The following is a 26,508-nucleotide window of genomic DNA, read 5'->3' on the forward strand; positions in this document are numbered from 1 at the left end:
CTGCAGAATAGGCATACAACGAAGTGTGGCCAGTGTATGCCTTTTTTCCTTGAAATGTCTAGCCACAGGTAGACACTTCAGGTCTACATCAGAGGCATCACTCAGTAGGGCTTTTCTGATGTTTGAACGGTGCATGGCCATGCGTTCTTTCAGCATCCTTACAGTCTTCCCGATGTACAGCAATCCACAAGGACACTTAATAAGGTACACCACGAATTTAGACTCACAGTTCAGTGGTTGTTTGATTTTAATCGGTGCGCCACTATGCGGGTGATTGTAGCTAGGGCCCAGCTGCATATAGTTGCAGTTGGTACAGCCATGACAGCGGTACGAACCAGGTTTTTTGGCTAACCAAGTGGTGGGTGTGGCATATTTGTCTATTGGGTCAGATCCAGTGACCATGTCACCAATGTTTGGTCCCCGACGAAAGCAGAATAGAGGTGGCTCTCTAGCAAATGCACCAATCCTCTCGTCATTCTCCAGGATGCGCCAATTGCCCTGTAGGTCACGTGACCGTGGGATCTAAACAATGCAGAGGGATACCGGCACCCCATAACAGGGCCTCTATCTCGGGAAGTAGGGGGTCCCCGAGGCTGAAATCAACTTTGTTCAGCTCAGAAGACCCCCTGCTCCCGCACACTAGTATCAAACACCCCCCCTCCAAATAAAAAAATCATTACCTTATCAGGTAGCTGCTAAGGTAATGAAGCTGCTTACATTTTATTTTTATTCATAGTGTGCGTGAGCAGGGGGTCTCCGGAGCTGAACAAAGTTGATTTCAGCCCAGGGGACACCCTACTTCTGAGTTACAGGCCCCGTTATGGGGTGCCGGTATCCCCGCAATGTTCAAATCCACTTGGGATGTACTGTAAACTAGTGGGTGTACCGAGTACCCGGCGTTACCCGGCACATTTCCAGCTACCCGGACATTACCCAGATGCGGCAACTGAGAAGTGGGCTCGGCGCCGGGTAATACTGTCAGTCCAACAGGAACGCTCCGTCTCCTGCTCCGGTCACATCGTTCCCCGGCGGCTCACACACACACTGTTTACCTGCTCCGGTGCTGTGGAAGGGATTCCTGCAGCTCCCCCGCTGGCTGAAGACACCTCCGATGCTGCCAACGCCACATGACCGCTGCTGCTGGTCCTAGATGTTGCTGCCACCCTGCAGGTATGTGCCAAACAGGGTAACTGGGTACCCGACCGGACAGAACCATTGATTTTGGCCGTGTACCCATTCCCCGTTTTTTTTATAAATGAAGACCCAGTCCAACACTACTGTAAAAAATGCAGAGGGATACCGGCACCCCATACCGGGGCCTGTATCTCGGGAAGTAGGGGGTCCCTGAGGCTGAAATAAACTTTGTTCAGCTCAGGAGACCCCTGCTCACACACACAATAAATAAAAATAAAAATGTAAGCAGCTTCATTGAAGTAGCGGCCATGCAATGCCCGCTAAGGCAATGAAGGGGTTGAAGCACAGCACTGTATCAGATTACATTACAATATGTACAGTACTGTACTACCACTAATACACAACCCACCCACCCCCGTGGCCCCCCATAAAACCATGATTTATTATTTTACACACAGGATTAATACCCCAGGCCGACGGGAGTCCCCGGTGGTCCCGGCAGGTGTCCGCAGGCTTCACAGTGCACCAGTACCCCAGGGTCTGGAGCCCTCTGGTGGTCACCGCCAGGCACCGTGGGCCTCCAGGTAGTTCTCATGGGTCCCCGTGGGCCCGAAATGGGGTCCATGGGTGGGCCCGCAGGTATCTGAGGGTCCCCGGGTCAGCCCCACAGGTGTCTGAGGCCATTGGGTGGTTTCCACGGGGGTCTGGGGGCCCTTTGGTTGTCCTATGGGTCCGCAGGGCCCTCACAGCTGTGGGGCCCTCAATTCGTCCCCGCAGGTGTCCCCCGTGGGTCCGCAGGTGGGACCCATGGGTCCTCATGTCGTTTTCAGAGGTCCCCGCAGACCTGCGGTACCAACTCTGTATATAAAAACATAAAATATGGACCTACATTAAAATAAATCAATCCACCCCCCTCCCCCCCGCACCACCAAACACATACAGTACAGTAATGGGCAAAATAACTATTATCCAGATATGGATAATAGATTATTTCCCAATTATTAAACACAACATTAGCAAGCATAAATAAAGTACATAAATACAGTTCTACTTACCACAGCAATATGAAGGGCTTCCTCCTCTGGATACAGCAGGTCCCTCTATCCTCCGTTGCCGGAAAGCATACTGTACATACATAATAAATACAATCTAATGTCACCTAAACCCTTAATCACCTTAGCGGTTAATAACTGCTACAGTAATTAAGGGGTTAACCCACCCTGGCCCGCTACCCACCCTGTACCCATTGAGTAGTATAGTGGTACATCATACCCATATACTGTAATAATATGGGCATGATAAGCCACTATAGCACACACCATTGGGTATTTAGCCTTTGGTTTGATTTAGTACATACTACCCTGAAGAAGTAGCATAGCGCTACGAAACGCTTAGAATTAATTTGTACTATTGAATCCTTAAAGGCTAAATCCTGTTTCTTTCTTTCAGGTAACCCCTGAAGCTCCTAAGCATTGTTTATCTTGTGTAGCGGGATAAGAACCTGCAGTAAGCCATTGATACTGTACATATGTTGAGCTCAGTGGGTTTATAATTTGGTATATCCCGGCTGTTCATTCATTTCTAATTGTGACCCCTGTGACATCACCCCCCGTTTCCCAATATACGGGCTTCTATCCTAACCGATACACCGGTTGGTGTAAGGGGGAGGGGGGTCATTTTTTGCTCCAACTCATGGACATTGCCTGAACGATTTTCATCAGTGAGACTGACACCACCGTGGAGAGAAACCAATCGGAAGGGACGTTTTACCAAGGAGGTTAAATAGTGCCACTATGTGAGAGGCCCCCTACCTGGGGGGGAACCCCACGTTTCCAGAAGCCCGTGATTGACGCTATCTGAGGGTGCGGTGACGACGACTCGTTCCGTTCCGGCGTGTGCTAACCCGTGTCTGAGTACATGGAATGCTTGTCTTAACTTTCTTTGATGTTCGCAGAACTATTACCTGTTAAATACAATTCTATTTTTTAAACACACTTCACGATGTGCGTTGTGCGCTGTTTTTCTTTTTGTTTTTCTCCACACAGCGTAACCTGCTCGTCCACAGCTGTTCCGAGTCTTCCACCCGAGGAGACAGCCGGCGGGAGTGCCTCAATGTATCGAGCAGAGAGACCACTCTGCAACTTCTACTGTTAGCGCTGATCATTTTACCCAAATGTGCATACGATTCAGACACCATGTGAGTGTCATTTTATCAGTTCTACTGCAGATAAAGTGTTTTTTAGCAGTCTGTACTCTTTCCTGGTTACATGTCGTTAGGATTCCGTCATATGCTGATCCCAGACGTGACAACTCTACACAATCGTATGATAAAGGAACCTTTATATACACAATACAGAGACATCTGTGGGAACACATCTCATTGCATTACCGAACATTTCTTCTGTTACACGTTTTCCGCGCTCCCCGAACTCCCTGGACACCACCGAGGAGCCTGACCCAGCGGGGGGCATCTGAAAAGCAATTGACTAGGTGGCAAACTTGCACATGTCCCTCGGCAGATTCAGAATCCCCACTTGCCCGGCTTCACAAGACCGGCTTCGTTCTGATTGGCTGGAAGGAAAGTTCCCACGCTGTGATTGGCTTTTGTATTTTGTGAATGAACTCCAAAATACTATAAGAAACCCCTAAGCCAATCAGACGAGGGATTCTCTGCGCCAGAAACATCGACAGGATTTTCAAAAGTGCTCTTGTGCGAATAGCAAAGCGCCGGCTTCAGAAAACTCTGCCTGGAAAATATTATAATTCCAGATTTTCGCGGCCAAATTTTCACAAACGAATGTAGCGGTCGTGGCAGGGAATGCGCCGATTTCCTTCCGGTATTTGAAAAATAAAAGAGGAAAAACACCGTTACCCTCCCATACCCACCCTCCCCATACCCTCCTCCCATACCCTTCCACTCCCCATACCCTTACCCTCCCCATACCCTCCTCCCCATAATCCCCTTCCCCTACCCTCCTCCCCATACCCTCCTCCCCATAATCCCCTTCCCCTACCCTCCTCCCCATACCGTCTTCCCCATAACCCCCTCCCCATACTCTCCTCCCCATTCCCCCCTCCCCATACCCTCCTCTCCATAATCCCCTTCCCATACCCTCCTCCCCATACCCTCCTCCCCATACCGTCTTCCCCATAACCCCCTCCCCATACTCTCCTCCCCATACCCCCTCCCCATACCCTCCCCAAACCCTCCTCCCCATACCGTCTTCCCCATAACCCCCTCCCCATACCCTTACCCTCCCCATACTCTCCTCCCCATACCCGTACCCTCCCCATACTCTCCTCCCCATACCCCCCTCCCCATACCCTTACCATCCCCATACCCTCCTTCCCATGTTGTGTTACCTTTGATTTTACTTGTTACCCCCAAATAAGTGATGTAATGATTTATATGTATGATGTACTGAACTTTAATCAAATGTAAATTCCAAAAAAAAAAAAAGTTCAGCCAAACACTCCTTATTATTCAAACATAACTTTCTTATTTGTACAATCTAATCCCACTGGCGACAAGAAATTACCCCAAGTCTCAGAGCTCGCTCTATATCCCCTCACTCTTATCACTCTCTCTGCCTCCTCTCATTATTATCTCTCTCTCTGCAGACTGTCACTCTTCTCTCTCTCACTGCACAGACTGTCTCCTCTCACTCTTATCTCTCTCACTGCACAGACTGTCTCCTCTCACTCTGATCTCTCTCGCTGCACAGACTGTCTCCCCTCTCTCTTAATTCTCTCACTGCACAGACTGTCTCCTCTCACTCTTAATTCTCTCACTGCACAGACTGTCTCCTCTCACTCTTATCTCTCTCACTGCACAGACTGTCTCCTCTCACTCTTCTCTCTCTCTCTGCAGACTGTCTCTCTTCTCTCTCTCACAGCACAGACTGTCTCCTCTCACTCTTATCTCTCTCACTGCTCACTGTCTCCTCTCACTCTTCTCTCTCTCACTGCACATACTGTCACCTCCCACTCTGATCTCTCTCACTGCACAGACTGTCTCCTCTCACTCTTCACTCTCTCACTGCACATACTGTCTCCTCTCACTCTGATCTCTCTCACTGCTCAGACTGTCTCCTCTCACTCTTATCTCTCTCACTGCTCTGACTGTCTCCTCTCACACTTATCTCTCTCTCTGCTCACTGTCTCCTCTCACTGCTCACTGGGACCATGAACAATCTTTTGGAGTCTGATCTCAGGTGATAGGTGCTGCATGTGGTAGGGGTGAGGAGCTTGTTCAGGTAGCTGGGTAGCTTGCCCAGAAAGTATTTAAAAGCAAGACAGGAAAGGTGAACTTTGCGCCTAGACTCGAGTGACGACCAATCTAGTTCTTTGAGCATTTCGCAGTGATGTGTGTTGCAGTTGCATTGGAGAACAAAACTGCATATTTCTCTCGCTGCTTCTCTCTGTCCTGCATGTCTCTCTCTCTCTCTCTCGCTGCTTCTCTATGTCCTGCATGTCTCTCTCTCGCTGCTTCTCTCTGTCCTGCATGTCTCTCTCTCGCTCGCTAATTCACTGTCCTGCATGTCTCTCTCTCTCTCGCTGCTTCCCTCTCTCTCTGTCCTGCATGTCTCTCTCTCTGTCCTGCATGTCTCTCTCTGTTCTGCTACCCTCTCTCTCTGTCCTGCATGTCTCTCTCTGTTCTGCTTCCCTCTCTCTCTGTCCTGCATGTCTCTCTCTCTGTCCTGCATGTCTCTCTCTCTGTCCCGCATGTCTTTCTCTCTGTCCTGCATGTCTCTCTCTGTCCCGCATGTCTCTCTCTCTGTCCCGCATGTCTCTCTCTCTCATATATTAAAATCCTTATACTTATCCCAGACTCTTGGCCGCTAATTGGGGCTTCTGCTTTTATATATATATATATATATATATATATATATATATATATATATATATATATATATATAACACCCCCCGAGGAATATATATATATATATAAAACACACCCCGAGGAATATATATATATATATTACACACCCCGAGGAATACAGAATAATGAAACATGTACATTTGCTGCTAACTTCGCAGCCAGTACCCAGCCGGTGATTTGGCTAATAGTTGTTCCGATGTTGGCGGGGGGGCTTTGCCTGTTTGCGGTGCTGAGGTCTCGGGGGCTGCCCGGTGGGATGGTTTGAGGGTAAGGCGGGTTTCTCGGCAGGATCAGGCACATGTTGCGTGTGGCGTTTGGCATCTCTCTCGCCTTGCTCCTGTAGCTGTGGTCCCTTTTGGCTGTGGTTCGGATTAGGTGTCCTCCTGGCATGGTGCGGTGGTACCGGTTGGACCAGTCTCTGGTGAGGTGGTTCTCTATCGACCGGTCTGTATTCCTTCGCTTCTGGAATGGGCCTGGGCACCGTGTGTGGGCCGGCGCTGGTCTGGGTGGGAGGTTCTGGCAGCTCACGCCGCTGAGTGTTGGGATTTAACCGCGTGTCACCGACGCGCCTCTCCCCATCTGCACGGAACACAAAGCAGGGGCATTAGAAGAGCGTGCGTGATGGAATAGGCCGGGCTCCCTTAATAAACAAAGGTAAAGCGCAGCCTGCTGTCTCTTAGCTATTTGCTGAAGCAGGGAAATCTCCGTTACTGGACACTCCTGGAATAGTAAGGCACATACATTTATATTACAGTTACAGTGTTTCTGCCATCATTGGTGTAAGGTTAAAAATGGTATCTGTCAGCTCTGTTCTTTTCAGGGCCTGAATAGGTTAAAACAGCCAAGCTTTATTTTCTCAGAAGACTAGATGGTAAAAGTATTTCAGCTTTGGACCAGCTGTCCCAGGATATCTATTACATAAGAAATAAGATTATAAGAAACAAGACCACTGGTCTTACACAGTTAATCCCACATACACCGTTCCTATCTTATACCCCTATGGGGTACAGTATAAAAGGGAAAAATTATAGGCAGCACAGTAAGGTACAATATTAGACCCAAGAGCTGACAATCTCAGCCCTTGCCATACGGTTTCAGGGGCAGCCAGTAATAATAACAGCAATAACACCCTCCTTTTGTTCACTTTTTTTTTGTTTCAAACATTTTTATTATTTTCTGACAGGGGTACATTCACATCACATGGTTGTTTATAGACAGTAAACTTAATTACCATATACATTTAAAAGTGAACAACCCGAAGCATCTCAAGGTTGATTGATCGAGAAGAGGCGATCTGCCCCTAGTATTTTGTAACCTCCTATGCATTTAGATTCTACTATGTAGATCCCGTCCGGGAGAATTAACAGTTTTAGGAGGATCTTAGATCAAACCCCTTATATTAGTACTGTAAAGGATAGGCAGAGAGAGAGAGGGGGAGAAGAGAGAAGAACAGAAGAAGGGGGGAGAGAGGGGATAGGAACGGGGAGAGCTAAGGGAAGGGGTGTAGTTGTCCTCCCCTCCACCTTGTCAAAAGACCCTGAGTAGACATGAACTCCCCCTTAGAGGGGTTAGTGGTCTAATGCAGAGTCCAACTGAAGCATCCATATCTCATTTTTAATCTCTTTAATTATAAGGCCACTGTGCCCAAACTTTCTCATATTGTACTATATTCTGTTTCAGGAGCGCCGATAGGTATTCCATAAGCTTGACCTCGCTTACCTTGCGAAGGACCATTTGCTTAGAAGGGGGTTTAATCTTTTTCCAATTAGCTGCTATTGAGCAGCGAGCCGCAGTCAGAATGAACGAGGCCAGTTTTTTAAGAGGGACAGATATATCTTCGATGGGTTTCGCGAGTAGGCATATCAGCGGGTCCATCCGGACCTCAACTCCTACCGTCTCCTCAACCAATGAGCATATCATATTCCAGAAAGTCTGGATCTTTGGGCATGTCCACCATATATGCACCAGATCTCCTCTCTGGCCGCACCCCCTCCAACAGAGGTCAGACAGGCCAGGGAAGATCCGGCTCAGCCTACTCGGGATTAAGTACCATTGAAATAGAATCTTATATATATTTTCCTTAGTAGTAGTGCAAATAGAAGTTTTGGCTGCTGCTTCCCAAATATCCTCCCATTCATCTCTGTCTATAACAAGATTGAGGTCTTCAGCCCATTTCAACATATAATTGTGGTTGACGGGACTCCTGGACCGTGCTAGCCCCGCGTAAATCTCTGAGATCAGACCCTTCCGGTATGTGCCCACCATACACATCTTTTCAAAAGACGTTGGACCTTCAAATTTGGATGTTTGGGAAACTTTTGTTCACTTTTATTACATGTGAACAATATCACATAAAGGATAACAGCATTTAAAGCATAACCTTTATGGAATTGCTTGACATATAGCAAAACTAACCTGAAACCTTTGGGTATAAAATTTACATTAAAAATCTCAAAAGAACCCTACTGAATATAAATATAATCTGCTATAGTCTTCTGACAGAAACTTTTAGAACACAAAATAACATCTGGTTTGCTGAAAGAACAACCTGTAGCATAAAAACTTATAGACACAGATTTAAAGGTGGGACACATTTGAGAGAAAAAGATGGTTAAAAATGATAAAATATTAAATATTTGATCAACTTTGCAGAAAAATAATTCCACATGGAACCCTCTAGTATACTGGCAGACCTGGCTAGGGTCAGTTTTCCTTGTCCATTGCTTTACTGCTATTTCAGGGTCTGCACACTTATACGTACATCAACACTAGAGTTTTTTTTTGTGCTGATTACATTGGATTAGTGGTTACTTTATCCACCTGTTCACACTGCAAGACACTAGTTTAGTGATTCTATGCAGTTAATCAGTGATCCAGAACATTACATTGTGTTCATACTATAGGGTCTGAGCGTTTAATATTTGTTTTAATCCCCATTATTTTACACGGATATTAAAGATTTAAGTTTTAACCACTTCATTATCCACCCACCAGGTGTTTAGAGTGCTCATTCTAGGTTACTGTCCTCTGTTCATTTGAACTCTATATTAATCAATTTACACCTTTTTCCATTTCAAGCCATATAACAAGCTCAAAATAACTCTCTGGGCTTCCTGCCAAAACCTTGTAACAAAAAAAAGGTTAATTACTGGTTACTGCAATACAATTTAGGACAGCTTAAAATATGCAGCTCGTCACAGAGCCCGATAATGTTACTGGTATTCAAAAATTACAACTGTGTCTTTGTTAAACAGAAAATTATAGGCTTAATATATACTTTAGACAGTTTTAGTTACTGGTTATACACAAAAAGAGCACAGAGTGCAGACACAAAATAAACAGAATTTTACACTTCTTTCACACATGCAACCAGTTTTTACAAAAATAACAGACACATATTTTCTCACCTATTCTAATAAATAGGAAAACAAAACAGTTTGATCCTGCAGACTAAATTTATAAATATATCCTTTTTTTTTAATCATAATTAACTTTTAAAACTAATTTTAAAATGCTGAGCTTCTAGTTAGCTTTGTGTCTAGAATATATTTCGCCTGTTATTTCTATATAACATATTCACCTGATTTTATCTGTGGAGATTTAGAGGAAAAGAATTGTAATTCTGTTTAAGGAAATAAATCGCCTGGCCAGTACGATAAACATCCTTATTATTCCAGTGACCGAACTGTTTACAAAAATAATTAATCCTTTCTTTATTCTTTTTCTCCACAGATACCCAAAACTTTCCCCTGCCCAGTGTAAATTAGTTTATATTATAGTGGGGGTGTACACATTTTAAAAATGAAATTTCAACATGAGCAATTAATTATATTCTTATTTTAGAAGCACTTGCCCTGAATAGTAATTTTGTATATATACAATAAACCGTTTTTCTTATTATTCAATGCACATAACACTTTCACATGGATAGAATTCACTCAGATTCTTACATGCACACACACAAGGATTACATACAATCAACCTTTTTATCATATTCATGCCTGAAAATGTAATAAAAACATTCTAATGGAAAAAGAAACCTATACCTGTTATAATCTTGTTTTTACACTCAATTTTGTGTATTACCTTTGCCTCATGGGCCTGCAACTGCCTGTGCAAGCTTATAAGTGGGTTGCCTTGTATGGGTGGCCTCTTATGAGAAATAGCTGCAGGGCAGAGACTAAGGTATTCTTAGCTGGTGTCTTAGAGACGGTTTTAAAACCCCACATGATAGGTGCAAATAGTGGAGTGCAAGCTCTTGTGTCTACATGTTGGTTTTATGTGCTCTAAAACCTGCAATGCATTGTGTTTGTCCTGTGATTTAAACCCTGGTTGGTGAATTGCATGTGAAGAAGCATTCCAATGCCCCAGCTCAGATATGGAGTGCCTGAAAGTGAACTGACCCTGTTATTTTCTATGTCATGTTCCATTAGCCCTTGAACTGTGAAATTTCTTGTGTGCCAGTTTTAGGGGGATATTTAGGTGGAAATATAGTTATTTTGGTTGCAGGATTTGTGGGGCCAAAGTGCTGGTAGTCACTTAATTTTCCCCAGCAAGCAGGCATGATTTGACGGTACGCAGTGTGAATTACACCAGGGCCTCCCTGTGCCCCCCAGACTCCTTAATTTTGAGCCCAAATCCCCCCAAGTTATTTCCCTAATAAGTATAAGGTCCCCCAAAGTATATTCTCTGTTTCTTGTGTTTCTGTGTGTTTCTGAGGTCCTATCCGAATAAACCGCAATGTATTTTTCTGCCTGTTTTGCTTTGTGACCGATCCCTTAAATATACAATCAGAAAGAATTTTTCTCATGGGAAGACCAATGGTCACCCCAGGTACATTTTAAATTTAATGTTGTATGATATTGTGAAGATTGAGATAATGTGAGTGGCTATCATCACCTCCATTTGGCCTAAACCACCATTTTCTGAGTGTTTGCTATATGAATGTATATTTGTCTCATTCGTGAATGAATGAATGAACTGTGAATGTTTGAATCTGCAGAGTATCGCTCCTAGATATAACTAACCCTTTTTAATTCCTACAAGGCAGGCAAGAATTGAAATAGCATTCGTAAGCGATTAGACATTCCTGCTGATCTGAGTTCTTTCTTATCTGACAGATACAGTCACATACAGGGCTGGACAGAGTAACTCCCTTATGTCACAGGGTTGGGAGGCCCACATTATGGTACATTATCGATAAGAATATAGCAATGTAAAGCATATTTAGGCATCAACAAATATGTATTTTTGCATGTCATCATATCATCACTTATCTGTAAGCCAGCCCCCTTAAGGGGTGTATTACTCATTTTGAAATGTATAAAAATGTGATACTAAGCAATATGTTTTCAGAGGCTTGAGTTCTTTCTGAATTCTTGTCTCCCAAATTGTGCCTTGGTACAGATAAACTCATGTGTTACTTTTTGAACCCTGTATTTGACTCATTGATCTTATTTCTAAGCTTTGACAGATGGCGCCCGAATAGGGACCCCAATAGCTCGGGACAAGGAGACCCCAGACGGAGCAGCTGCCTACATTACTCAAACGTGCACACTTGGAATAAGGTATGGCTTTATCCTTTTTAACAAAAAAAGCCGTTAGATTAATTGTTTGAGTAATCTGTAGACAGTTTGTTCTTTATGGGCAACCTACCTGAGTGACGGGACACCCTGTATCACGTGAGTTTATCAATATTATACTGATCAGGTATTGTTATTGTTGTTTTTGTATTATTGCCATAAACTCAGGTTATACCGTGTGCCGCTAAACGGCAGGGCCAAGTAAGGGCCCGGAAGGTATAATAATTAATAAGGTGTTAAGTCTCCTAGAACTTGGGGAGAGAACTATTGTTAAGGAACAGCAGGTATCTGTTTTTAAGGCCACTGTTCCTTAACTCTATATTCTACTTATATTATACCAAGGGTTGGGGCACCTTATTGGTACATGGTCAGCTAACGTTGATCGGTGTAAGGTACATGGTCAGCTAACGTTGATCGGTGTAATAGAGGAGAATTATGGGGAAACCTACGTTCTCAGCAGTCGCCGGCGAAGGGTACGTCCCTTGAAATTATGTGTGGACTTTATGGCAATAAAATGTTTTAAAAATGGATATTTAGTGACGCAGAATATATTGAATAAGAAGGAAAGTGAAACATATCAGGCTCTGTTTTAAAAATAACTGCAGCATTATTGGACCCCCCTTTTTCTAATCCCCTTTTCCTCATCTCCCTTCCCTCACCCTTTTTCACTGAAAGGTCACAGGAGTTGCATGTCTGTGAGGCACAGGAGTTGCATGTCTGTGAGACATGGAAGTTAATTATTAACCTAGGAAGAAATGGCTTGAATTTAAGAATCTTAAAGTAGTTTTTTAGGAATGAATGCATTAATACTGCATGGAAGAAAAAGAGGACATCCACTTTAAATGTTTTTTGTTTGTTTTTATCTTAGAGAGCTCATAGAAACTAGTTTGATGGCATAATAATATACATGTCATGGAGTGAAGTGTTTGTGTGTCACTCTGATAGTTAATGTATGTATGTATGTATGTATGTATGTATGTATGTATGTATGTATGTATGTATGTATGAAATGTCTTTATTCATATAGCGCCATTAGTGTACATAGCGCTTCACATTGTCACTTGTTGTACTAATCATAAAAATAACAAATAATCTCTTGTAAAAGGGTCATTTAAGTTTAAACCCTTTTGTCAAAGTGTATTAAGCCTGCTGCCATTTACAAGGCATGACAGTAGCATTTAAAATAAACCTAGGAAGTATTGTATGTTAAAGTCTGTTAGTGTAATATTTTAAAAGAGAATGAAAATTTGGCAGTTGTAAAAAGAAGTAATTTCACCCTGACTCAAATATGAATTTGTATTTTTTTCACTGTAGCAAATGTTTGTTCCTGGGCGTAGGAAATACTGTGTTACAATATTTAAATGAAGTTTTAAATTTAAATTGCATGTGCTGATTTAGAGGAGTCAGGACTAAAAGCAAGGTATATCCATAATGCAAAGTTTTAAAAAGTAAATGTTTATTTTTTATTTAAACAAAAAGAAAGAGTCTGATCTTATGGAGTAAGGAAGCTTTATTAAGTTTTACTCTGGCCCACAAGATTAAGATCGTGTTGGAGTTTTGTAGAAAGAAGAATGAATGTTGATGGAAGATAAACTCAGAGAACGTGTGTATGTGTCTGTGTGGGTGTGTGTAAGAAAGATAAGGAATTATAAATATATAGTAAATAAAACAATAAGATTTATGTTTTATAAGAAGGGTTGCAAAGATGGTTTTGTGTTTGTTTTTGTGTTATCAAGGTTTTTCTGTTCAAACTTATAATAGGAAACTAACGGTTTGTTTTCCTAAATACACTGCTCGTCTGATTTTTGAACAGTAGTCATTTAAAAGAGGGAAGGTTAAAAGCAGCCAAGTGGGCTGCCCCCCCCCCCCCCCCCTCCAGCTTAAGGAATGTACAAAGACCACGTTCCAGGCATGAAAAGTTAACTAGAAGCTGAGAAAAAAAAAAAAAAGAAATGTTTAAAAGCAGCTTAGTTATAGTATGGGGAAAGAGAATGATATTGTAATTTATTTATTTTTGGGACTGAGTTTGCAGGGTCAAACAGGTCTGTTTTGGGTTTTTATCTTATTTTTTGTAAAGTTCATTTTGCTCTGTATCAGAGAAATGTGAAATTATGCTTTTTGTTTTTTGTATCTATTTTAGGATAAATACCTCATAGTTTATGAAATGCTTTAGATGGCATAGCTCCCATTATGTAGGAATTATTACAAGAAGGGGTTATAATCCCCACATGCAGTATCCAAATTACCTCTACGCAGAAACCAGTAAACACATTTCAATTCTATTTGTTCTAATTAGGAGATGTTTTTTAACGCTATTTGTTATAATTGTTTCATTAACAATACAATAATATTTAATATGTATTTCCGTATTTGAATAGTGTCAAAAGTATACTCAGTACTTCACAAAGCGTACAATATAAACGGGTAAGCATAAAATCAGATATGAAATAATTTTTCCTATAAAGTTAACTGCATATGAGATGTATTTTTATAACTTTTAACCATTACCTCTCCTTTCCCTCCAAAAGGTGTCTTAATTTGAACCCTGATCTATAGCCTCTCATTTTAAAGAATGCAACTGTAGGCTATCTAGATTTTATTTTTTAAAGCAGTAGCTATTGTCAAATTCATGACATATATATATATATATATATATATATATATATATATATATATATATATATATATATATTTAAATCTCAAGCTGCTGATGTTTTAAATACCATCATTCTTTATGTCGTATATTGTTCACATGTCATAGGATTTGCATATGAACAAAAGAGAGGATAATTTATGTGATTTTCCATAACACACCTGTCTATATGCGGACTCTGCCTATTTTGTTAATTGCAACATTACCTTATGTGTGTTGTTTTGTTATTTATCCTTGAACATTCCTTGCCGATATGACTCCATTCATACTGTGTCGTGTTTTGGTGCTGTTTACTCATTGCTACACATAGCAACATGTTATTTCATGAATATTCATGTAGAGAGGGATATACCCCATCTCTTTACATTTTCCAGCATAACTATTGGATAGCTTTATTTTGAGCCTGTTTGGGAACTAAGTATTAATGTGATAAGCTGCTACTACGCAGTGTTTTGTGGTGAAGCTAATTAGCATTGTTAGTATATTATGGTCACTGGCCCCTCATGTTCTGATAGGGCTTTGTGTTCATATTAGCATTTTTGTTTACTGTATACTGTCCATTTAGTTCACATGGGGACTCTTTTATTTATGATTTATTAGTTGTCATTTTATGCATTTTGTAAGTTTTTAGCTTGTAAAAAAGTTGTATACGTTTTAGTTGTGTTTTGGTTAAGTTTATGTGGATATTTCCCATTTGGTCTGTAATAAATTTGATATTAGTGGTATTAGTTATTTAACTGGTACTTTATGTATATTTTACAGTTTACAATGAGTGCAAGCTTTAGGGACTTTTAGTGACAACCTCTTGTCACTTATCAGTGTTCTCTTACGATACTTTCCTATGCACCTTTGATTTCTTTCTTTTGTAATTGGTGAGCAAGGTATTTTTTGTGTTTATTTTATACGCGGATGCCAAGATAGTGGTGAAAAACAAAAAAAAAATTTGTGCTGATACTAAATTATAGTGGCTAAAAGCGCTCTCCTTGTGCTTTTATTAATGAAATGTTTAAGTCTCTCCAAACTTAGGTGCAGCTTATACAGTCTACCAAGGAGAATACAAAGCAGCATCATCGCAAGAAAAAAGTGCCGGCACCACCGTAAACAGTTAACAAAGATAAAGAATCATCAAGCCAGTGTTTCTTACCAAAAGTTAGTGTATCTAGGCACAATAATCCCTGAACATTTAACCACCGAGGAATTAAGACTTCAGGCAAGGCCCGGTCTTAAACAAACAATTTGTTTTTTCTGAACTCAATATTATCAAGGCCCGGACTTAAATGAACAATTTGTTTTTACAGGACTCAATATTATTATTTTTTTATGCTTTAGAGTGTGTTTTTAAGATGTATGCCCCACTAGGCATGATCAGCCTACACCATCCAGATGATGATAAGGGATGATCAGTTTTGAAATATTTGTAATGTTCATTGTTTTATGGTCACATCATTTTGCAGACAATCATACAATCTTGCACAATGCTACACAGGTTAATGGGTCACAAGGGAATATATACAATGAATCCCTGCCATACTCTGGTGGCCCCCAATGACGTAAGAGAGAATTACATTTAACCCCTTGAGTAGGGATACCTTACACTAATGCCGAATTTAAAATGATGAAATGTTAATTTGAATTTGTTTACAGGAAACTTTTCTAAACCGAATTCCACTGGTAAATGAGGTTCCTGCAGGTGGATTTTGCACTGGTAACAACAAATCAATTTATGGGTCAGGTGTCTCCACCAACTAATGAAACTTGTATGAAAATGTATTTACAGCCCTGAACTAAAAATGTACAGGGAGGATGTAGCCTTAATTTTTCAGTTTAATTAAGATAGTAAAAGGTGCTTGCACAAATTCTAGTTTACCTAGGGGAGTGTATTGGATTTGTGGAAAATGGGCCTACAGAGTATTACCATGTGGTTGGACGGGGTCTTGCTATCTAGGTACAATTGTACCTGCCTTTACAATGACCCACTGGCAGGATCAGGAATAGCAGAGCCACTTCCAACGCACAAAGGTTGAAAAGTAGTCTATGGAAAGAACAATTTTGGGCTAGCTTATTTCCTAATGTAGGAGTTGAGTTGCTATATGACAGGCTCAATGTACTTATGGATGTACTGGATGATGTTCTCAATCATACAACTACATTCATTAATTTACTTAATCAAGAGCAGGTACAGATTAGATTAATGGCCATACAGAATAGAATGGCTCTGGACTATATTTTAGCGTGTGTGCCCGAGTTAAAGAGCAATGTTATGTTATTTAGAGATCAAAGTGGTAAGATTGAGCATGAGGTAGAGAAGATCGCAGAGATACAGGAGAGATTAAGGAAAGGTGGAGATAAGAGGTGGGTTTTGTTAGGAATTACCATGTTGGTTGGTTTTTCTAGAAGCGAAACTGATGGATGGATTTGTCTGTGTGTTTGCTGTTCTGATTGTTTTGTATGTCTGTGCCATGTGCAGTAAATCCATACTGCAAAGGTGTATAACACCCTCTACCCAGGCCATGCCACTGATCACAGACGACACTACGGAAGATGCAATCTCTGAAGGAAAAGTCAGTCCTCCTCAATGGAATACAGATGAAGATGATGGCAGAAAGACCAACCTGGCTGATATGATAGCCAGCAGCTCTGTGAGTTTTCAGAACTATCAAAGCCATGCAAATTGGGGCCCTCCAGGCCAGTGCAACGCTTCTGAGTTTTATCTGAATTATCCTTAAAAGACTATGTTTTCAAGAATAAAAAGAGAGGACTGTGAAGATTGAGATAATGTGAGTGGCTATCATCACCTCCATTTTGGCCTAAACCACCATTTTCTGAGTGTTTGCTATATGAATGTATATTTGTCTCATTCGTGAATGAATGAATGAACTGTGAATGTTTGAATCTGCAGAGTATCGCTCCTAGATATAACTAACCCTTTTTAATTCCTACAAGGCAGGCAAGAATTGAAATAGCATTCGTAAGCGATTAGACATTCCTGCTGATCTGAGTTCTTTCTTATCTGACAGATACAGTCACATACAGGGCTGGACAGAGTAACTCCCTTATGTCACAGGGTTGGGAGGCCCACATTATGGTACATTATCGATAAGAATATAGCAATGTAAAGCATATTTAGGCATCAACAAATATGTATTTTTGCATGTCATCATATCATCACTTATCTGTAAGCCAGCCCCCTTAAGGGGTGTATTACTCATTTTGAAATGTATAAAAATGTGATACTAAGCAATATGTTTTCAGAGGCTTGAGTTCTTTCTGAATTCTTGTCTCCCAAATTGTGCCTTGGTACAGATAAACTCATGTGTTACTTTTTGAACCCTGTATTTGACTCATTGATCTTATTTCTAAGCTTTGACAATATGCTCTAAACAGACGATTTTAATCAGCGTCTATTGTGTGAAACTAATGCAATTGTCTGAGTGTCTCATGTCCAGGTGCGGTCCTTCCAATTAGATGAAGATAAAGGTGACGCAAAAGCGCTTTTCATCTAAAGTGGAGAGCCCTATTCCAGATTCTTCCCAGTCAGAGTATTTTTCCTGGATCCATGTTACACAAGTGCACTCACAGTCGCTTCAAAATTAAACCTCAACACAGGAGGGAAGGCCTAAAGACACAGTTATTTTCAGTTGGTGTTTTGGGTCACAATAAAACCCGGCACTAACCAAAGAAGGAGAAAAGTTCATAGGCAGAAAATCCGGACCTCAATATATGAACTTTGAACTTTTTAATAACCTTTTTTACAGGTTTTATTTTTTTAATTACAATGTTTATTCTATTATGTTTATATAAGTAGTGTCTACATGAAGATGATAAGGAAGGAACAGATATAGCTTGTTTAGCCATAATTTTTCTGTATGGGTTTTTATTATTCTGTGTACAGTATAGAATATATGTACACCTTCTTGTTATATAATGGAATCCAGGTAAACAAAGCCCACATCTTATGTGCAATATATCCCAATGTACTATCCATACCCAATAAGTTGCACCCCAGGAACACGAGAGTTATATTAAACCCATTGGAAAAAGACAAGATGCTATAAGATATTTGTAGAACTATATATATAAAAGAAACTGGTTACAAAGGGAGTAGAAATACAACTTTGCCCTAGGGAAGTTATTGACTCTGTGATTGAAGGATAGATAAAGTATTATCCTGCAACTAGGTTATGTTATTTGGGAAAAGTGATTTCAGTGTTTAAAGGTAGAGATGAGGGTTGGGATTTGTTGGGACTTGGTGGTTAGATTATTTCACTGGGAGCGAAGCTAGTGGATGTTTTTGTATGTGTGTCTGTCCTACTCATTACTCTCTGTGTTATGAACAGCAAAACTTTGGTCCAGAAGTGCGTTGCAACCCCCCCACCGATGCTATGTCTCTTTTTAGTGATGAAGATGTCAGCAGTCCCTCAGAAGAAGAGACCAAAAAAAAAAAGAAATCAACTGGGCCGATACAATGGCCAGAAAGGAATGAAGTTATGCACTATGGGACTATTTTTTTGGTCCGGCAGGACTATGATATGGTTAACTGTTCTTTAAAAAGACTGTCTCTAAAGGATAAGAGGGGGCTGAGAAGATTGGACATGAGGAAGGTGGGAAGGTCACCCAAGGGCGTGTGTCAACCACAAGGAAAGGATCACAAGTCAGCATTTTTTACTATGGCAGTGATTTTGTCTGTTCCGATATTCTGAGTGAAAGTAGTATTTAAGATGTATGTGTTGTGCAGTCGCTCCTAGGAAATATTCACCCCCACCAACCCCCACTTATTCTCAGAAATAGAATTTGCCCACTTTTCAAATAATGTTCACCCTACCTAAGCAAAGGATACGAAATTGAAAGGAAAAGTAGCTCAGTTAAGAGAGTTGCGGGGGGGTCTAATACCTTTTTAGGAATGTATGATTTATATGCAAAAGGGGATTTTTAGTAGTCAATATAGATGCCGTTTTTAACGATACTAAAGACGCTATTTTAAGGCACAGTAGCAAATGGCAACAAATTACAGCAATAGTATTGCAAAATTGTATGGCACTAGATTATCTGTTGGCAGCACAAGGAGGGGTTTGTAAGTTAGTAGGTAAAGAATGTTGTGTTTATATTGATGACCAATCAAAAAGTATACATCATGACATGGACACTCTAGCAGAAATTCAATCTAGAATGCGAGAGGAACTAAAAGGGTTCGATTGAACATTTGGTCTTGGAAATTGGCTAGGTGCGTTGGGAATGAAAATTCTTTATGGAATCATGGCAAACGCAAGTTTATTACTTTGTGTGTATATGTTAATTCAGATGGCTAAAAGTGTAATCAGCTCTATTTTTGCCAAAAGAAAGCTGCTTCTGCTTCTAGCTCTACAGTTATATATATATGTCTCCCACAATGAGAGCGAGAAATACCAATAGTCTTGGTACTCGTCAACCACCCATATGTTCATCTCTGATTATCAAACGGGATACCTAAAAGAGATAGGTTTCTGCATCCCCATGGTCTCTTAGAGGTTTCTCCCTTGGAGTTTTTCCTCTCCTGAGTGGTGTGTAGAAGAATAAATGGGACTGGTTGATTGGATTGTTCTTCCAGAACAAAAGGAGGGCATTTAAGGTTAAAAACTGTATCTGTCAGCTCTGTTCTTTTCAGGGCCTGAATAGGTTAAAACAGCCAAGCTTTATTTTCTCAGAAGACTAGATGGTAAAAGTATTTCAGCTTTGGACCAGCAGTCCCAGGATATCTATTACATAAGAAATAAGATTATAAGAAACAAGACCACTAGTCTTGTTTCTGACCCCATTAGTAGTTATTGACCTTTTATCCCTTTTTCCACCAATTTAGGCCAGATGGTATATGTCATTTTAGATGTATGATCTATACATGAGAACTCAGTTTGTAACAGATGTATGAAATTGACACACGATGTATTGTCCTTGTCTTGGGTATAAAAGAACTACCTTGATGACATTTTAAACAGAGGAAAGAACTCAATCACCTTGTGTGCATTGAATCTATGCTTCTCCGAGCTCGTAACTATCATATCTGAGACCAGAAGCATATAGCAGCTGCGTGATGAATCTCCCCGGGTCGAGTAGAAGAAGTAGAAGAAGTTACCTGCTCTAAGGTCTGGTCAGGTAGACTGGACCTAACTATTGGGTTGCACAGCTGGCACTTTACAATTCCCAAATATGGCTGAGCTGGGCATAATACCTTTATTATTACCCTGGGTACCCCCTCATCATCACAGTATGAGGTTATGATAGTACTGCAGTGTGTGTAGTGTGTGCAGTGTATAGAGCGGGACTGGTGTTAGCACAGGATAATGTATGAGGTTATGATAGTACTGCAGTGTGTGCGCCCTCTGTGCGCAGTGTGCGCAGTGTGCGCAGTGTGCGCTGTGTGTAATGTGTGCAGTGTGTATAGAGCGGGCTGGTGTTAGCACAGGATAATGTATGAGGTTATGATAGTACTGCAGTGTGTGTAGTGTGTGTAGTGTGTGCAGTGTGTGCAGTGTATAGAGCGGGACTGGTGTTAGCACAGGATAATGTATGAGGTTATGATAGTACTGCAGTGTGTGCGCCCTCTGTGCGCAGTGTGTGCGGAGTGTGTGCGCAGTGTGCGCTGTGTGTAATGTGTGCAGTGTGTATAGAGCGGGCCTGGTGTTAGCACAGGATAATGTATGAATGTGACGGGGAGGAAAGGGTTAATACCTGATTTTACATGCATTACTGTTGTGGCCCTGTCCCCGCCATTTTTATTCCCCATGTGCAGGCCATTCCCTGTCTGCGAGGGTAAAAGACAAGATGCATTGCTTGCCATACCATCTAACCAACACATGATAGCAGATCTTAAATGTAAGGCAGGAGGTATTTTTTTGTAAGTCTAAGCAGGAATTACTTGGACATCCAGCTGTGATATGGGTGAATGAGCTTCGGTATTTTTATGACCAAGCCTGAAAGGGTTGTAATTATTTTTATGATGGAGTCTCAAAAGGCTCCCACAGATTTAGAGTCCCCCTGTCTAAAAGAGGGTCAATTATGACAATACCCAGAGGCCCATAATGTATACAATACTGGCATACTAATGCACAGCAGATGTCAGGCTAGTGACACCTCTAAGTCAGAGATCAGACACAGTGGCCCCAAGAAATGGGTGTAGCCCAGGTATGCTAAGTGGCATGGGCGTCAACCTGACCCATGCGCCCTGCCCACCGGACAGCCCTTTTGACCAGTCTTATGAGCTGTGGGTCACTTGGCTATTCGTGGGTTTTTTTTGTTCCCACGAGGGGATTGGATCCACATGTTAAAGATAGCTTTGGCCAGTCTATAACTGTGGTTTCCCAGGTATTTCCCAGTGTGAGTCCTGAATTTTAATCCATGATGTAAAGATGCAAGACTTTGTTCCAGTACAGCAGCAACCCGTCCAGGAGTGAAGGGGTTAACAACCACATAACCACAGGACTTTTAAAACCAAGGCTGCATTTCTTGCACTGGCAAGCAAAGGACCATTTCTTTCGTTCCAAGGACAACTTATTTCGTTTCCTGATCCCAGTGAGTGGTTTTAAGTGTTTTCTGCAGATGTCGTGTGTTTGTCTATTAAGGAAATAAATCACTATTTATTTTGCAACTTGTTCTGTTCAATCAAGTACTCAGAAATATAAATGTGTTGCTAAAAGTTGATGTCATCGTGACAATGAGGTTATGATAGTACTGCAGTGTGTGCAGTGTGTGCAGTGTGCATACAGCGGGCCTGGTGTTAGCACAGGATAATGTTTGAGGTTATGATAGTACTGCTGTGTGTGCTGTGTGTGCTGTGTGTGCTGTGTGCTATCACATTTCTGATCTCTGACGTTGCTTACACCTGCACAACATCAAACAGTAACTCAGGAAATCGCGGCTCTGCTGTTCTGTTCCCTACTCATCAGTCCTCTGTTACTATCATTGTGTGGGATAACACAGCCAGTGACACTGCCAACCCCAACACACACACACAGCACTGCCTGCCCCCTTACACATACAGCACTGCCAACACACACAAACACACACACACACACACACACACACACACACACACACACACACACACACACACACAGCACTGCCTGCCCCCTTACACATACAACACTGCTAACACACACACACACACCTGCCTGCTCCCTAACACACATACAGCACTGCCAATACACACACACACACACACAGAGAACTGCCAACACACACTCACACACCTGCCCAATAACACACACACACAGCACTGCCAACATCTCCCACACACACACCACTGCCTGACCCCTAACACACATACAGCACTGCCAACACACACAGCGCTGCCTGCCCCCTTACACATACAACACTGCCAACACACACACACCTGCCTGCCTGCCCCCTAACACACATACAGCACTGCCAATACACACACAGAGAACTGCCAACACACACTCACACACCTGCCCAATAACACACACACAGCACTGCCAACATCTCCCACACACACACCACTGCCTGCCCCCTAACACACACACAGCACTGGCAACACACACACACACACACAACACTGCCTTCCCCTTCACACACATACAACACTGCCAACACACACACAGCACTGCCTGTCATCCCGCACACACACACAGCACTGCCTGTCATCCCTTACACACACAGCACTGCCTGTCATCCCGCACACACACACAGCACTGCCTGTCAACCCGCACACACACACAGCACTGCCTGTCATCCCACACACACACACACAGCACTGCCTGTCATCCCGCACACACACACAGCACTGCCTGTCATCCCGCACACACACACACAGCACTGCCAACACACATGTAGCCCTCTTTCCCTTTTACCACGACAGGTCCACTAGTGCTGCATATCCTGCTGGCTCACAGAGATCTGAGTCTCCGCCACTAGGAGCCTGGGGCAATGAATGTATTAATGGGCAGTGCCTCCACCTGCCCAGGATCCCAATACTATGAGATAACCCCAGACAGGAAATAAGTGAGAGGAAAGAAAGAATCCCTATATTGTGGCACTTAGAGAGTGCACCCAAACTAAAACTTAATATTTATTGATTAATCTTAAAATGATAACTGTTTGGAATAACCATAGATGCAGGACAAATTGTTATTAAAATAAATAAAAAAACGGAGAGGTGGGGTAGTACATAGGGAAATTATATATAAACCCTATTGTCAGTCTGTTAGCCCTTGAATGGTTTGTAAGTGTTAGAGAAGTATCACACAGGTAAGTAAGGTGAGGATAATGTTATATCACTGATCCCTTGTGGGAGCAGCCATAAGCTTACAAAGGAGAGAATGAATATAGCTATACAGATAGACACATATGTTCAGGGAAGCTATAGGAATAGCCCCAAGTCTATCTAAGGAGCTGATCTCTAACTCAATATATTCGGACACAAACTCTTTATTTAACATTGACTGACACTAAAGTCTGGGTGCTGTTGCTGCCCACGAATGCAGTCTACGAACCACCCAGACGGTACACAGGCCCTCACCACTCCGACAAGCCGACGTCACGTGATGGTGACATCAGACGTACCCTCAGCTGAAGAGGAAACTGCCTCCTGGTATAATGAAAAGGCATTTCCATCCATCTGTATGTCCAGTATATATATATTTATATAGTAAAATACATTAGTGGTATTTTCATTATTGTATTTGTCAAGAATAGTGTAAATCTTCGTTCATATTGCTTGTTCTGCAGTTTCTTCAAGCTCTCTGCGCTGATGGATCCAGGATCCGGAAAGTAGCCATGAGCCCTTTAGGCAGCAGGACATCGGAGCTAGGCTCCTCGTTCCCTCCTCTCACAGTTTGGGCTACTTTTACCTCCCCCCGCCCCTTGGGCTATTTTACCTCCCCTCCGCCCAACCCCAAGCCATCTTCACGGCGAGTAGTGACACGGTGGCAAGGGCACCGGGGAGAGGTTATTTAGGATCTAGGCATGGGGCGGGAAAGCGATCGGCGCCCTGCAGGAAGGTTTCCGCCCACCCTGCCAGGAAGGTTCCAGAACGCCCTGCCATGAAGGTTCCCGCGTGTCCTGACAGGAAGGTTCCCGCGCGCCACGCCAGGAATGTTCCCGCGCGCCCCGTCAGGAATGTTCCCGCGCGCCCCGCCAGGAATGTTCCCGTGCGTCCCGCCAGGAATGTTCCCGCGTGCCCCGCCAGGAATGTTCCCGCGCGCCCCGCCAGGAATGTTCCCGCGTGCCCCGCCAGGAATGTTCCCGCGCGCCCCGTCACGAATGTTCCCGCGCGCCCCGTCACGAATGTTCCCGCGCGCCCCGCCAGGAATGTTCCCGTGCGTCCCGCCAGGAATGTTCCCGCGTGCCCCGCCAGGAAAGTTCCCGTGCGCCCTGCCAGGAAAGTTCCCGCGCGCCCCGCCAGGAAAGTTCCCATGCGCCCAGCCCAGAAAGGTTCCCGCGCGCCCCGCCAGGTCGGCTCCCGCCCTTCCCTTTGTGATCAGGTTATACTGTTGATTCTTGTACTTGTTGAGTTTTTTATAAAAAAAAAAAAAAATAAAGAAAAGACTAATGCCTGTTTATTCTTTTGAAGTGGGAAGTCCGAAGCCTGTTGTTGCCTCTGCAAGGGGGTAAGTGCACTTTAACCTGGCCAGACAGGTCTCTATGGTTCGGTAGAGCCCGATGGTGGCTGGGAGTAGTAAGTGACGTCACGGGCATGCCCCCCTCCCCCCGGCATGCCCTCGCCATGCCCCCATTGCGCAAACCTGCAGGCCACGGATCTCTTCAAGTACAGGCGCGCCTGACGTCACGCGCTCTGTCACGAGCGCCTACTATGGATGCGGCCTAAGAGTGACAACCTGTGCTTGTTCACTAGCCGCTTGTCTGGATAATGCAGGCTGCATTAGAAAACACATAGTTCCCTTAGACATGGGGAAAGGGGGCTACATTTCCAATTGTAGGACAAGTGAAATCACACCTGTGTTAATTCTACATGGCTAATACAATGCTATTATTTTGTTTTTACTGGCCCTTGCACCAACACCTGAGGATTGTGAAACAGCTGTAAATAGGTCTGAGTTGGACCATAATAAGTTATTCCCTGTGAGCACCAGCCTTCCCCTATACTGTTTGGGGTATTAATCCCTCTTCATTCGCTTGAGCAGGGTATATCTGCCAATACTATCATCTGCAGATGATACTTGGTTTATACATATCTGTTTATTTATTTGTATGTATTATTATGGGGATATGTATACACAGTGGGGGGACCTCCATCGCAGGCTCCATGCTCAAGAGTGATAACGCGTATGGTCCGACTCAGACCTATTTACAGCTGTTTCACAATCCTCATGGCGAGGGCATGCCGGGGGGAGGGGGGCATGGCGAGGGCATGCCGGGGGGAGGGGGGCATGGCGAGGGCATGCCGGGGGGAGGGGGGCATGCCCGTGACGTCACTTACTACTCCCAGCCACCATCGGGCTCTACCGAACCATAGAGACCTGTCTGGCCAGGTTAAAGTGCACTTACCCCCTTGCAGAGGCAACAACAGGCTTCGGACTTCCCACTTCAAAAGAATAAACAGGCATTAGTCTTTTCTTTCTTTTCTTTCTTTTTTTTTTTTTAATAAAAAACTCAACAAGTACAAGCATCAACAGTATAACCTGATCACAAAGGGAAGGGCGGGAGCCGACCTGGCAGGGCGCGCGGGAACCTTTCCTGGCGGGGCGCGCGGGAACTTTCCTGGTGGGGCACGCTGGAACTTTCCTGGCAGGGCGCGCGGGAACCTTTCTGGGCTGGGCGCGCTGGAACTTTCCTGGCGGGGCGCGCTGGGTCTTTCCTGGCGGGGCGCGCGGGAACCTTTCTGGGCTGGGCGCATGGGAACTTTCCTGGCGGGGCGCACTGGAACTTTCCTGGCGGGGCGCGCGGGAACTTTCCTGGCTTGGCGCGCGGGAACCTTCCTGTCAGGACACGCGGGAACATTCATGGCAGGGCGCTCTGGAACATTCCTGGCAGGTTGCGTGGGAAACTTCCTGGCGTGGCGCGCTGGAACCTTCCTGGCAGGGTGGGCGGAAACCTTCCTGCAGGGCGCCGATCGCTTTCCCGCCCCATGCCTAGTTCCTAAATAACCTCTCCCCGGTGCCCTCGCCACCGTGTCACTACTCGCCGTTAAGATGGCTTGGGGTTGGGCGGAGGGGAGGTAAAATAGCCCAAGGGGCGGGGGGAGGTAAAAGTAGCCCAAACTGTGAGAGGAGGGAACGAGGAGCCTAGCTCCGATGTCCTGCTGCCTA

At 43.3% G+C, this 26,508-nt stretch overlaps 1 protein-coding gene across 2 annotated transcripts in view; it reads right to left on the reverse strand.

Moving 5' to 3' along the window:
• Positions 1-4,576: 4,576 nt before the first annotated feature.
• The window catches only part of CD2 (CD2 molecule), a 65,755-nt gene continuing 43,823 nt past the window's right edge, over positions 4,577-26,508 (reverse strand). For both annotated transcript variants that reach the window (XM_075592959.1, XM_075592958.1), the window contains exon 5: positions 4,577-6,595. In XM_075592959.1, the coding sequence (XP_075449074.1) occupies positions 6,198-6,595 (398 nt within the window). In that variant the 3' untranslated portion in view covers positions 4,577-6,197. The remainder of the gene's footprint in view (positions 6,596-26,508) is intronic.

The sequence above is a fragment of the Ascaphus truei genome, chromosome 3, assembly GCF_040206685.1.
Source record: "Ascaphus truei isolate aAscTru1 chromosome 3, aAscTru1.hap1, whole genome shotgun sequence".
Classification (NCBI taxonomy): Eukaryota; Metazoa; Chordata; class Amphibia; order Anura; family Ascaphidae; genus Ascaphus; species Ascaphus truei.